Source organism: Calcarisporiella thermophila, assembly GCF_041956535.1.
Source record: "Calcarisporiella thermophila strain CBS 279.70 unplaced genomic scaffold VTP21scaffold_30, whole genome shotgun sequence".
NCBI lineage: Eukaryota > Fungi > Calcarisporiellomycota > Calcarisporiellomycetes > Calcarisporiellales > Calcarisporiellaceae > Calcarisporiella > Calcarisporiella thermophila.
The window spans coordinates 153,726-166,624 of NW_027192220.1; the positions used below are offsets into that span (position 1 = coordinate 153,726).

The 12,899-nt window shown below is 43.1% G+C and overlaps 6 protein-coding genes across 6 annotated transcripts; 4 read left to right on the forward strand and 2 right to left on the reverse strand.

The window, feature by feature from the left end:
* Positions 1-34: 34 nt before the first annotated feature.
* Positions 35-1,837, forward strand: VTP21DRAFT_7494 (uncharacterized protein; the record flags this gene model as incomplete). Its single annotated transcript, XM_069398241.1, has 3 exons — positions 35-436; positions 551-1,597; positions 1,667-1,837. The coding sequence occupies 3 exons, from the start codon at positions 35-37 to the stop codon at positions 1,835-1,837; spliced, it is 1,620 nt and encodes a 539-aa protein (XP_069246492.1).
* A 248-nt stretch (positions 1,838-2,085) lies between these two features.
* VTP21DRAFT_7495 (uncharacterized protein) lies at positions 2,086-4,067 on the reverse strand (the record flags this gene model as incomplete). Its single annotated transcript, XM_069398242.1, has 4 exons — positions 2,086-2,904; positions 2,968-3,179; positions 3,243-3,985; positions 4,060-4,067. The coding sequence occupies 4 exons, from the start codon at positions 4,065-4,067 to the stop codon at positions 2,086-2,088; spliced, it is 1,782 nt and encodes a 593-aa protein (XP_069246493.1).
* Positions 4,068-4,300: 233 nt separating this feature from the next.
* VTP21DRAFT_7496 (uncharacterized protein) lies at positions 4,301-5,411 on the forward strand (the record flags this gene model as incomplete). Its single annotated transcript, XM_069398243.1, has 3 exons — positions 4,301-4,536; positions 4,602-4,945; positions 5,011-5,411. 3 exons carry the CDS (start codon positions 4,301-4,303, stop codon positions 5,409-5,411), a joined length of 981 nt encoding a protein of 326 aa, XP_069246494.1.
* Positions 5,412-5,776: 365 nt separating this feature from the next.
* On the forward strand, positions 5,777-6,558 carry VTP21DRAFT_7497 (uncharacterized protein; the record flags this gene model as incomplete). Its single annotated transcript, XM_069398244.1, has 2 exons — positions 5,777-6,031; positions 6,103-6,558. 2 exons carry the CDS (start codon positions 5,777-5,779, stop codon positions 6,556-6,558), a joined length of 711 nt encoding a protein of 236 aa, XP_069246495.1.
* A 195-nt stretch (positions 6,559-6,753) lies between these two features.
* Positions 6,754-7,104, reverse strand: VTP21DRAFT_7498 (uncharacterized protein; the record flags this gene model as incomplete). The annotated part of the gene is made up of 3 exons (XM_069398245.1): positions 6,754-6,789; positions 6,856-6,991; positions 7,073-7,104. The coding sequence occupies 3 exons, from the start codon at positions 7,102-7,104 to the stop codon at positions 6,754-6,756; spliced, it is 204 nt and encodes a 67-aa protein (XP_069246496.1).
* Positions 7,105-7,369: 265 nt separating this feature from the next.
* On the forward strand, positions 7,370-11,561 carry VTP21DRAFT_7499 (uncharacterized protein; the record flags this gene model as incomplete). The annotated part of the gene is made up of 8 exons (XM_069398246.1): positions 7,370-7,525; positions 7,600-7,761; positions 7,831-8,068; positions 8,153-8,292; positions 8,364-8,741; positions 8,806-10,566; positions 10,636-10,782; positions 10,854-11,561. 8 exons carry the CDS (start codon positions 7,370-7,372, stop codon positions 11,559-11,561), a joined length of 3,690 nt encoding a protein of 1,229 aa, XP_069246497.1.
* Positions 11,562-12,899: the final 1,338 nt, after the last annotated feature.

Genomic DNA, 12,899 nt, shown 5'->3' on the forward strand with positions numbered 1-12,899 from the left:
ATTTGTTTCTCTATTTAATTAAAATATATAAAAAATGGACGTAGCCAGACGCGCTCGTGAATACAAAACCCGAGGCCTCTTTGCCCCAGATGAGGTGCGGCGCCGCCGTGAGCAAGCTTCTGTCGAGATTCGCAAACAGAAGCGTGAGGAATCCTTATCCAAGCGTCGCAATATGCAGTTCTCGGCCACATCCGACGACGAAGATGATGATGCTGATGCTTCCGCTGTGAATGGTAAGAGCAAAGTCACAACCGAAGATTTGCCGGCAATGTGCCAAGCGGTGCTCAGTGGAAATGTGGAACAGCAGCTGCAAGCAACAATACAATTCAGGAAATTGCTGAGCAGAGAGCGAAACCCTCCGATTGATGAGGTGGTTGCCTGCGGCGTGGTCCCGAAATTTGTGGAATTCCTAAAAAGCTCTCACCCGATGCTTCAGGTAAAATCCTTGAATCTTAGCGCGATCTTTTGATGTCGACGCGTAAACACGTCGATGAGACGCGTCCCAGATGATATATTAATCTCAAAATTTCTTTATCCTTTTTATTTACAGTTTGAGGCTGCTTGGGCTCTTACTAACGTCGCGTCCGGTTCCTCCCAGCAAACCCAATATGTGATTGAGGCAGGTGCCGTGCCGGTGTTCGTCGAACTGCTCGCTTCTCCAATCGCAGATGTCAAAGAACAAGCCGTCTGGGCTCTTGGAAACATCGCCGGTGATAGTCCAGCTTGTCGCGACTTTGTTCTTGCTCAGGGCGCTTTACCTTCTCTTCTTCGCCTTCTCAATGAGTCCTCAAAACTCTCACTTATGCGAAACGCGACATGGACACTTTCCAATTTCTGCCGCGGCAAAAACCCACAGCCAGACTGGGCCACCATTTCTGCTGCGCTGCCAGCCCTAGCCAAACTTATCTACACTGGAGATGACGAGGTGCTGATTGATGCGTGCTGGGCACTTTCTTATTTAAGTGATGGGCCAAACGAGAAAATCCAAGCTGTGATAGAATCCGGCGTCGTGCGCCGTCTAGTGGAGCTTCTTGGGCACCAGTCTACCTCGGTGCAAACGCCTGCACTGCGTTCTATTGGCAATATTGTAACTGGGGATGATGCCCAAACCCAGGTTGTCCTTAACTGTGGTGCTTTACCCGCTCTCCTACACCTGCTTTCGAGTCCGAAGGATGGAATCAGAAAAGAGACCTGCTGGACAATCTCAAATGTGACGGCGGGTAACGCTCAGCAGATCCAGGCGGTCATCGACGCGAACTTAATCCCTCCGCTTATTAACGTGCTGGCAACTGCGGACTTCAAGACAAAGAAAGAGGCCTGCTGGGCTATCTCCAATGCGACCTCAGGCGCTCTTGCACGGCCCGAGCAGATACAATATCTGGTTTCTCAGGGCTGTATTAAGCCTCTTTGTGAACTCCTGACCAGTATGGACAACAAAATTATCCAGGTTGCTTTGGATGGAATTGAAAACATCCTTAAAGTCGGAGAGACCATCCGAGCAAATGACCCCGATGGTATCAATCGATTTGCTTTATATGTCGAAGAATGCGGCGGGATGGAAAAGATCCATAACTTGCAGATCCATGACAATGTTGAGGTAATTTGGATTTGACTTCGTTCTATCCTATATACCCAATACTAACACTACTCGTACTCTTCTTTCCAGATTTACAAAAAGTCATACAATATCATCGACAAGTACTTTGGTGAAGAAGACGAGGAGGATGACACAGGCATCGCACCAGAGGTCGATGCAGCGCGCGGCACGTTCGCATTCCAGCAAGATGCAACTGTACCACAAGGAGGTTTCCAGTTCGGAGACTCGATGCAAGATTAAGCTTTATATTATTAACTTTAGAAACACTTCCTGGCTATTATAGCTTTTCGAAACCTTTTTATATCAACGGGTATATATCACTTTTTCCTATTGCTTACTTTAGATTTTTTTTTAATTTTCACTTTTTATACTTAATATATCATTGGTGACTATTTCATTTAATTTTTACTATGAAGTGGATAAAAGAAAAAAAAAATGCGACAAAAAGAGATAATTACAATTTAAACTTTCCAGCAACGAAAATCAAGTTAATTTAAAGATAATGAGTCCAAATCTCGGGCTAGATCCCCTTCGCCGACAGTATTTGCAGCCATGGTAACTGGTTTTCGACTGGACAAACCACTAGTGGGGAGAAACAAACGGCTTTTCTCGGGTACAATTGAAGGAATTTTAGTCCTGATTTTAGGTTGGGGTAGTCGGCTACCCTCAGTCGAACCGGTGCTCATGCCCACTTTAGTTGCTCCAAGTCGAGAGGGTATCCGTGAAGTTGGCATTTTGGTTCTGCCACCCATCTCAAGCGAATTAGAAAAGGGTATACTGGTGGGGTCAGCATTTGAATTGGAGCGCCGTTTTTCGGGTGTCTGCACTCTCAAGGCAGGAGAAAGAACCCCCTTTATACCGGATGTTTTCAACTTGTTTCGTGCAGGTGAGCTTGTTAATTTCCTCTCAGGGTCACTCCCATTACCACCGTTGATGGGGCGTTTGAGGGCAGAAATCGAAAGTGAGGGAGGCATCGCCTTAATATAAACGCTTCTTTTCTCGGGTTTTTTTTCATCAGCTATTTCAGAAGGAATTTCCTCCAATACATCCAGTCGAGAATTCATCCGCGTGTACTTAGCTGGCATACGAATCGACTCTCTTCTTCTTCCCACTTTCCTGCATTCATTATTACCAGCTAATCCCACAGGGTTCATACTCTGATGTAGAACTGCGTCAGTTTCTCGACCGACAGAGAATTTCGACGGACTATTTGAATGTGAATGCGAGAGGGTGGACGTGTGTGAAACTATGCGTAGGGCCCCGGCGTAGAGTGAGCAACGTTTGGCTTCTTCTACCTTTTGTGATTTCTACCGTTGCAAAATTTGTTTCCAATAAATCAATGACCACATGTGTCAAGTTTATATTCTCACCTCGATTCTGTATCCAGAACTATTTGGACCCGTACGTCCTGAGCGAGTCAATATCGAACTACGGAAAAAGCTGGGTCGCCCAGAGTGCATACCCGAGTTTAAGGTGTGTATTCCAGAGTTACTAGCAGAGGATGCTAAGCCAGTATTGCAGCGTCGTAAGTCAAGATCATTGGAGGAGGTACTCGCTAAAATGTCACGTAGAGAGTTCGGGTCTAGCTAGGAATTAATTGATTAATATTACATGGATTTTTATTTGCATCATCTTCGTTATGTACCAGCTTTAAAGGAAATTCCTGATCCACTAGTGGTTTGGTTCCTCTGGAAGGGAGGCGCTGGTGGCGGTAGGTTTCTTTCTGGTCGCATTCGTAGCGCTGTTGTGGGAATTGATGCCATCGATGCTGATGCTGGTATTGAATCTATGGATTGTGATGCTCTAGTTGATACTGATGATACTCCACGCGTCTCCATTCTTAATGGCCGACTCAAACTTGATGCCGCACATCGTCGTCGAGGAATAGCCTCAGTTGGAATATGATAGCTTATATGTGGGTTAAAGCGTACACGACCCACATTTATCTCATCGTCCTCTCCCTCTGCTGCTCTCTTATTTTCATTTTTATTATCCACTTCGGTGCCCTTTTGATATACATGTGATAAGGAAGGTTGCGGAGAGGATAGTGTTGGGAGGGATAAAGTTGAATTGGAAGAGTGATATAAATGTCGCGACTTATTTTCTCTGCCTAAGCCTACTAACTTGCTAGATTCTCTTAAGGGAATACCTCTATTTTCCACAGAAGTGTCACTTTGTAGCCCTAGTATAGCTTGTTGTTGCTCACTAAATATGGAAGATGCCGTAGGGTTAGGTGGTAAATTCGAACGAGGGCTAGGCCTTCGCGTGACACGAACAGCGCCTAACCCTAAGCGTCCATTAATACGACGTGATTTGGTGGATATTGTTAATGATGGATTAGAATGGGATGGTAATGGAGGTGGATTTTGGTCGGGTGACGCTAGAGACCTAACAAATTATAAGTCATTGAGGATGAACTTTGGAATTCCCTGAACCAACATTGAAATAGAGATGTAAGTTACTTTAACATTGATATTTTTAAAGTTGTTAAAAATAAGGGTAATTCTCTTAATTGGAACGCGTAATAGCTTATCGCAATAAAATGGTTATTAAAAACGAAGCAAGCAAAAAGCGCGTTCTTCAAGTCACGCCTCATTAACTAAAATGGTGATCAAGCCAAGCCGCCAAATTCGGTCATACAATGAATCATGTAGGGAGTCCTTGGATAAAGGATTCATCCGTTAACATTCTTTTGTCTGGCTCATGGGATCATCTGCGATGACGAATCATATGCTGGCTTCAATAGACTCTCCATCAATAGATTCCATTATTTTTCTTGGAACAGGCACCTCTAGCTGTGTTCCCACAATTCCCTGCCTCACATCTTCAACTCGAAAATGCAGAGTATGTCTATCTACACTTTTACCCGATGGATATAAAAATATTCGCAAAAACACATCGGTGGTTGTGCGATTTCGAAATCGGGAAGGCGAACTAAAGTAAATAACCAAATAACATTATCACCATTATAGATAATTAACTCCCTATAATTTCAATTATATAGGACGATTCTTATTGATTGTGGGAAAACTTTTTACGATTCTGCACTCAGAGTATTCCCTCGCCATGGGATTCGCAAAATCGATGCCCTGATTCTAACTCATGGTCATGCTGATGCCATTAATGGTCTTGATGATTTACGCTCTTGGACGCTTGGCGGTTACGTCCAAAATCACATTGACATTTATCTTTCCCAAGAGACGATGAACACAGTTGAACGTGCATTTACATATCTTGTCGATCAATCTTATGCAACAGGTGGCGGGGATGTAGCATCGTTTAGATATCATATTATAGATGGAGCGAGTCCTTTCATGGTTGAGGGCGCGGAATTTATACCTCTGCCAGGTTGCTTTTAAATTGTGATGATTCCGATTCCATGCCTATTTAACCAATTGATATGCCCTATCTAGTTCATCATGGATACATTATAGCATCAGGGGAACCCTTCTGGTCTTTAGGATTTCGATTTCTTGGCATATCTTATATCTCAGATGTTTCCTATATCCCTCCCTCAACCTTTGACTTAATGCGAGATAGCAAGCTCATCGTTTTAGATGCCCTAGCAATGATGCCACATGCTTCTCATTTCTCTCTTCCTCAGGCAGTGGAAGTTGTGCGCAAACTCAAGCCTGAACGTGCTTATTTCGTTGGGTTTACTCATGTTATGGACCATGACGAGACTTCTAAGTTTCTGGAGAAATACGACAAAGAGGTACGAATGCGGCCAGCATTCGATAGATTACGGGTATCTTATTATGAAGGACAGTGGGGAGAAGATGAAGGGGAGCAGAAGATGAATGGTATTTTCTAGAATAGAATTGCTGAGATGGCAGTAGATTAATGGTTGAAAGTTATTTTGACGAAAGGCGAAAAGAGTAGTTAGGGGCGCCGAGGATATACACAGAATTATAGAAGAATCTTTGTATTTTAACTGAAGAAATTTATATTTATATAAATTAATATATGTGACTGCTATGGCAAAGGAAACGCTCTTCTAATCCTTTTTTCCAGATCTTTTGAATCTAAAAAAAACTCTCAGCCCATTCTCATTTATAAAAAAGCGCCTGGATACTCCCTCACTTCTCTCCCACGGACTTATTTTACTTTTTGATTGCGTTATCGAATTATTTCTATATCCAGAATCTTGGTATTCAGAGAGAGTAGGATCAATAGATCATGCCATCCATAATCGCCACCAACACCCTTATAATCCCAAATGTGCCCATCGCCTATTTTACACACCCTGAAGATTTTGCTTCATTGCGCGAGAGACTTGATGTATTTGGGCCTAATAGGTTCATCCCAATTCGATCATTTGCACGCATCTTTGTAGTATACTTTGAAACACAAAACGCCATCAATGCAAAAAATCAGCTTGATCGGGGATGGCAATGGAAAGATGGAAAGGAGGGACGAGTATATTATGGAGAGGTGATATAAAATTGGGAATTAACTTGGGACGATATATTGATGATCGGCTGACGCTTGGCACTTTCTATTAGCATACATCTTTTGATACAGAATCAAATTCTCTTCATGTCCCAGAGCTCGAGAAAAACTGGCTCATCTCACCGCCGGGCTCCCCACCTGTAGGGTGGGAACAAATACGAGAAGACCCACCCAATCGTAAGGTTCTAGCGGATGATCTTGCTCATTCTCTCGCAAATTTATGTGGAGAATTAGAAGACTTTGAATTAGGTCCAAGTCATTTGGATTTAGAGCAGGCAGATGAGGAGCAGGAGGTTCTGAGCTCAGGGAGTGGTGAATCCGGTATCATTCGGATAATAACACCTGACGTTTCTGATCTACCGGCCATAACAGTGGAAAACTGTGATCCTTCTGAAGATAATTTCAGCTATGGTAGATTAAGTCAAAGACCATCGACTCCTACACCTTTGGGAGGAGGTATGCCACGAACTGCCATGCCACCTGCAGCCTTCTCAAGTTCTAGTATTTAGAGCACTTATAAATAGCTATGTAAATTATACTATTTCATTTGTTTTAATTCTGGACCATTTTTGTCAATTACTCTTTTCTCTATACATTGTCGTTTCTTCCTCTCAATGTGTCAAAATACGCATTAGTTACAGAATTTAAAATGAATATTTGATTTTTGTTTTATTAAATATAAAAACGAAGTTGTTTCTCTTGTTTTACGCCTTAGGCTTCTCTTGAGGATTAACGAATTTCTAACGTGATTAAGAAAGATCAGATAAATCGGAGATTGTTGCTGTCAAAACCATGCATCAACTTACCACTTCTCCTTGTTTTCCGTTCTCCCAGATTGCGAATTTCAGACCCTGTTGATCACGTCGCTGCGCGATGAGGCGAGGCTCTTCCTTAAGTGCACTGCGAACGGCACGGGAGCAGATCTGGAGGTATTGAAGATAACTATCGAAAAAACATCATGGAGGTTGATTACAGTTTACCACCGCTAAAACATTTATATACGCTAATGCAAATGAATTTTACCTGATACCGGCGGCTTTCCACGCAGCTGTCATTTTCTAAGTAATTGGATAGTTCTAAATGGGATGAAAGAAATGAAAAATAGTGCGATCAACTTGTTTTCAAATTTTTCGACAAGGGGTTGCGAGGCGCAGCAAATGCATCTGGCTCGAAATGAACTCCTTTTGGTTTTTCCAGTATCTCCACCAAGAGACACATATCTTTTAACAACTAAGCGGGAATTGTCGAGAACATCCTAGGCTTCCAGTTACTCCGTGACTATATCATTGTTGGTTTCGTGTCGTCCCCAAATAAGACGCGATGTTCGAGAAAACACTTACGGATTTAATACGCGGGATCCGCGCGAACAAAAAGAATGAACACAAGTACGTCGCTGCCTGCCTCCAGGAGATCCGACAAGAGATGAGGTCAAGTGACGCGGATATCAAGGCCATGGCGGTTGCAAAATTAACTTATGTAAGCTCATTTTTTGCTGCTTTGTTTTAACGATGAGCGTTGCTCTACCCTGTGAATTTCTATGACTTCATTAGCTGCAAATGCTGGGATATGATATGTCTTGGGCATCGTTCCATGTTGTTGAAGTTATGTCGTCGCCAAAATATTTCCATAAGCGAATCGGGTACTTAGCAGCAGCACAATCATTCAGGCAGGATACAGATGTGCTAATGTTGACGACAAATCTAATCAAAAAAGTAATTATAAATGGTGCCGTTTTCGTATTGATCCAAATTATACTTTAACACATTAAAAATTTTTCCCAGGATCTCGCGTCGTCAAATCCTCTTGATGTTGGATTAGCGATTAATGGTCTTTCCCATATTGTAACTCCCGATCTGGCGCGTGATCTCTCCCAAGATATTGTTTCTCTATTGAATCATTCTCGCCCATATGTCCGCAAAAAAGCCGTGCTTGTATTATACAAAGTATTTTTGCGATTTCCTGAAGGACTGAGACTGAGTTTTGCGCGATTAAAAGAGAGATTGGAAGATCCTGATCCATGTAATGTCCTTGAATGTTTTGAAGTCATTTAATTATGCACTAACATTTGATATGTATTCATCGATTAATCTTTCTCTCCTGTAGCGGTGGTATCTGCGGCGGTCAATGTGATTTGTGAATTGGCTAAAAAGAGTCCCAAGAACTACCTTTCGCTTGCACCTCAGTTGTTCAAGCTGTTGACAACATCATCGAATAATTGGATGTTGATAAAAATAGTTAAACTAGTAAATATTTTCTCATTCTATTCCATCAGGCGAATCTCTTTTAACTAAACAAATGCCCATTTCATTAATAGTTTGGTGCACTAATGCCACTCGAGCCTCGCCTTTCCAAAAAGCTTTATCAGCCTATCACCCATTTAATTGAGACCACACCTGCTATGTCACTTCTCTATGAGTGCATTTACACAGTAATATCAGGTGGAATGCTTGAAGTGATTGCCTCGTCAGATCCTGCTTCAGAGAATCACTTGGCATCCATATGCGCAAGCAAACTTCGTACCTATCTAGAGGATCCAGATCAAAATTTGAAATACGTGGGTCTCTTAGCCATGGCAAAATTGATGGAAACACATCCAAAATTGATAGCGGAGCAAAAGGAAATCATCCTAGAGTGCATTGATGATGCAGATATTAGCATTAGATTGAGAGCGCTTGATTTAGTAGTCGGAATGGTATGAAGACTCGAGTTTCTTTTGCTGAAATGTCTCATTTTTGTCCATCAATTTTGCTTTGTAGGTGAACCGCCGTAATCTAACCGATGTTGTTAAACGACTTATGTCCCATCTTCTCCCCCACAACACCCCCACACCAGCATCCCCTACCCCTCAATCCACCTCAACCACTTCCGAACCTTCTTCTCTCATGCTTCTTGACCCCGCATATCGTACCGACATTATTCACCGCATCCTTTTCATTTGCTCACAGAATTCATATGCTGCCATCACAAGTTTCGAGTGGTATCTTGCCGTGTTGGTGGACTTGACCTATGTTGCAGGCGTCAATGTGGGGGAGGCATTAAAAGCGCAACTTATGGACGTTGGCGTGAGGGTCAAATCGGTCCGTCCGTTTGTGGTTCGTATGGGAGTGCGGTTATTGGAGGATTTGAAGCTCCTTGAGACTGCGGATAATCCAGAGTCTAATGCTGAAGTTTTGTATGCCGCCGCATGGATGGTTGGAGAATATTTTGAATATCTTACGGAACCGGTGAAGGTTCTTGAGCTCCTGTTGCAGCCAACAGCAGAAAAACTGGCCGCTCCAGTGCAAGCAGTGTATGTGCACAACATATTAAAGATTTATTCTCGGTGGGCTTCATCGGTAGCAGAGAGAGGCGTATGGGACGTGGCGGCAAGAGATGAAGTGCTAGGAGTTACCCAGAAGATAATTGAAGGGCTTTCCCCATTCTGTCGGAGCATGGACCTAGAGGTACAAGAGAGAGCATGTAATATAAGGGAAATTCTACATATTGTTCAAGAAGAGCTTCAGCGCCCGTTGACCTCTTCCCACAACATCGCTGCCGATGAATTCTTGGGGTTGGATGAGCATTCGCGAACGAAATCTCCAGCTATTTTGGCAGAATTGTCGAGCTTGTTTGATTCCTATGAGCTGAACCCTGTTGCCCCCAAGGCACAGCGGAAAGTACCCGTGCCAGAAGGCTTGGACCTTGAAGCGTGGATCAATGAACCGCTACCGCCGGAAGTGGAAGAAGAAAATGAAAGTGAGGGTGAAGAAGTATATGCATACGCGGGAGCGATGGCAATGGGAACTGCAGGGGAGACGAAGCGTAGGCATAAAAAGGAGAAAAAGAGTAAAAAGGGGAAGGTTGTCGAGAGTAGTGATGAAGAGGAACGAGAAAGAAGGCGTCAGGCAAGGAAGGAGCGACTGAGGCATGATCCGTTCTATATTGGAGATGGGCCGGCCCGGACACCCACTCCTACAAGCACTGCATCGAAGGAAAAAGAGCGGGAGGAGCTGGATGTAGACACGATACCCATAGTGCGGTTGACGATGGACGAGTTTGAAGTGCGCCCTAAAAAAGAGAAATTGGATAAGAAGAAGGGAAGAAAAAAGAAGCAAGAGCTGGTGGATATCCCTCCTCCGGCACCAGTCATTTTCGGAGAAGAAGAAATGCCTGAAGGCGCCGTCCATAGTGATGAGGAAGCAGCCCCTACCGGCAAAGGTGTCAGGAAGGTTGGAGCAAGCGGCCCTGGTAGCAATTCCTTCATATGGCAAACTAACCGAGAGCGAGATATCCTTGAAACCGATTACTCCGGACTCATGAATGTGGATCTATCAACTCCCCTTGGAGAGCATGAGAAGCTTCCACAGCTGGTCGCTTATTCAAGTCCGGAAGAGGTGCGCAGGCGAGAGGAAGAGCGAGTCCGCCAAGCGAGAATGGAGCAAAAGACAAGAAGAATCAAAAATGGGAAAGGGGAGGGAGATGAAAAATCAAAGAAAAAGAAAGAGAAACCATCGAAGAACAAAGAGCGGCCAGGCAAGGTAAATATTTTATGTTTCTTGCAATTTGCATTGTCCATGAAATACTGAATGAACAATTTTTTTCTTAAGACGAAGAAGAAATCATCCAAGAAAGGAGAGAAAAGCGCAAGTAAAAAGTCGACAAAGACAGCAACACAGGCAACTTCTGGAGTAGTGGACTTTGAATATGAAGATTCTATCAGCGGAGAAGTTTTACGCGAGGATGATTTTCTAGTGGTACTTGACATTTTTTAGCTCACTCTCTAATCCATGATTTTATTAATTAAAAACTCCTCCTAATTGTATAGACATATACCATGAAGCTAGAAAAGAATGACTCTCCCTCCGACCCTGTTATCATCTCTGCGATATTCCAGGCAGAATCCAACAGGGTACTGCGAATTAGACTTGAAAAAACAGAGAGTATTCAGGAAGTGGAAGCCTCTGGTACGGGAAGGGTGGAAATGAGCCTGCATGTAAGCGGAGCAAGTTGTAGTCGTGGTGGCCAAGTGCTCGCTCAGGGCAGTATAGATGTTGTTTCGCCTAGCGGAGAGACAAGCTATCATCCTATTAACATCGCCCTGCCACCCACGCTCTTCATGCTCCATGTGCCGCCACTTGAACCCGCGGCCTTCGCACAATTACTCTCCGAGGCAGGAGAGTCGTTTTCATTCCACCGTACTATTATTTTCCCAGTGAAAACCTCCCCCTCCTTCTCCTCCATTGAGCAAGCACTGAAAGGCGCGCTTGAGATTTTGCCCCGGTGCTCCCGCTTGAGGATCGTAGAGATCGTGCCTGGTGCTGCCTCGCTCTATGGTCAAAACGCCTTTGGGGTACATATAGCGGGACTGGTTAAATACGCACTTCAGCCGTCCCAAGGGCAAAATCCGCCCGCTGATGCGGAGAGTAGCAGCGACACTGCAATGATGCGAGTGGACCTGAGGGGCGGTGAGGAGGGAGTATTGCAGGGGTTAAGCGCAGCGATTGAACACGCAACTGCCCAATTTGACAGGTGACGGGCAATATTAGATATCTATACCTTTCATTTCCGAAAAATCGTTGGCTCAAGGCGATTTCTTTAAATTTGTATTAATTATCATTTTGAGAACATTTTGAATAAAACCGTTCGTCGTGAGTAGTGATTTTGGGACTATTTCTCAGGATACACCTAAAAATTCAAAGGCAGTGGTTGTCATAGAGATAAAATACCAATCAGCATTGTGCTATAAATATCCAAATACATGCTATTATGTCGGTAAGACAACCGCATTTTGCATTTTGAGCAAAATGTTGAGCATTCTGTATCTGCTCCGATTATATAATATGATATCACCACGTACAATCTACATCTGATTGCGAAAATCCACATAGCATAAGGATGATCCAATATCTAACTTCAAACAAAAAGAGAAGGCAATATTTCGTAATATCTCAAACCCATTTTCTTTCAGGACAAGTTGGAATCGATTTGAAAGTACTCGAGAACGATAACCCGAAGTATTACCCTGTGCAAGTAGATTTTTTGGAATCTCTTTTCAGTGTAAACATCCGAGTGTAACCTTGTAAACTGAGTACCAATATGATTCGGAGCCGACTCACCCTGTTGTTTTGATTGGTGGCCTCAGAAAACATTGCTGACATTCTAATCACGAACTAAGGCAATGAGATTTGAGTATGAATGCTAAGATGCACAGCCACAAAAACTCAACTTTATTAGAGCATTATAATTTTAAACTAAAATTCTGCAACAACCTCCTTTAATATAGATGGTCAAAATCAATACTAAATATATTTAAGCTGTTCTACCATAAATAGCACATAGTTGGTATTATGGCTAAATACCTCGATATGCTCTGTATTTTCTTTGAGTTTCAAGCATGTAAGCTTACTAGCTCAGCGCAATAATAGAGACTATATTTTAACCAGTGGCTTCTGGAGCCTCGAAATATCCATAGCAACATATAGGAGTCCAGTTACACATTCCAAACCGCTCTAATCTGCCCACTTAGACCATGTATCTTTACCGAGGTCCAATTTGGAAAGTGATTTACAATGACTTAGTGGTGTAAAGTCACGACTACATTTGATTGCTCTCCATTTCTGCCTGACCTTCTTCAGATAGAAGCAGGTGATACGTGATTACTTTAATTTTTATAGATGAGAGTAGAAGTGGTGACGGAGCCCCCATCGTATCTTTGTTAGGTTTTGAAGGGTCTACAAGTTGCTACGGCCTCTAAACAGGTTTACTATTACTCATCTTTTTCAATTATGTTTTTCAGCCACACCAAAAATGCACTGCCCAATGCTCAGCCGAGAGTATACTGAGCGAATGAGGTTGGATAAGTGGACTATTA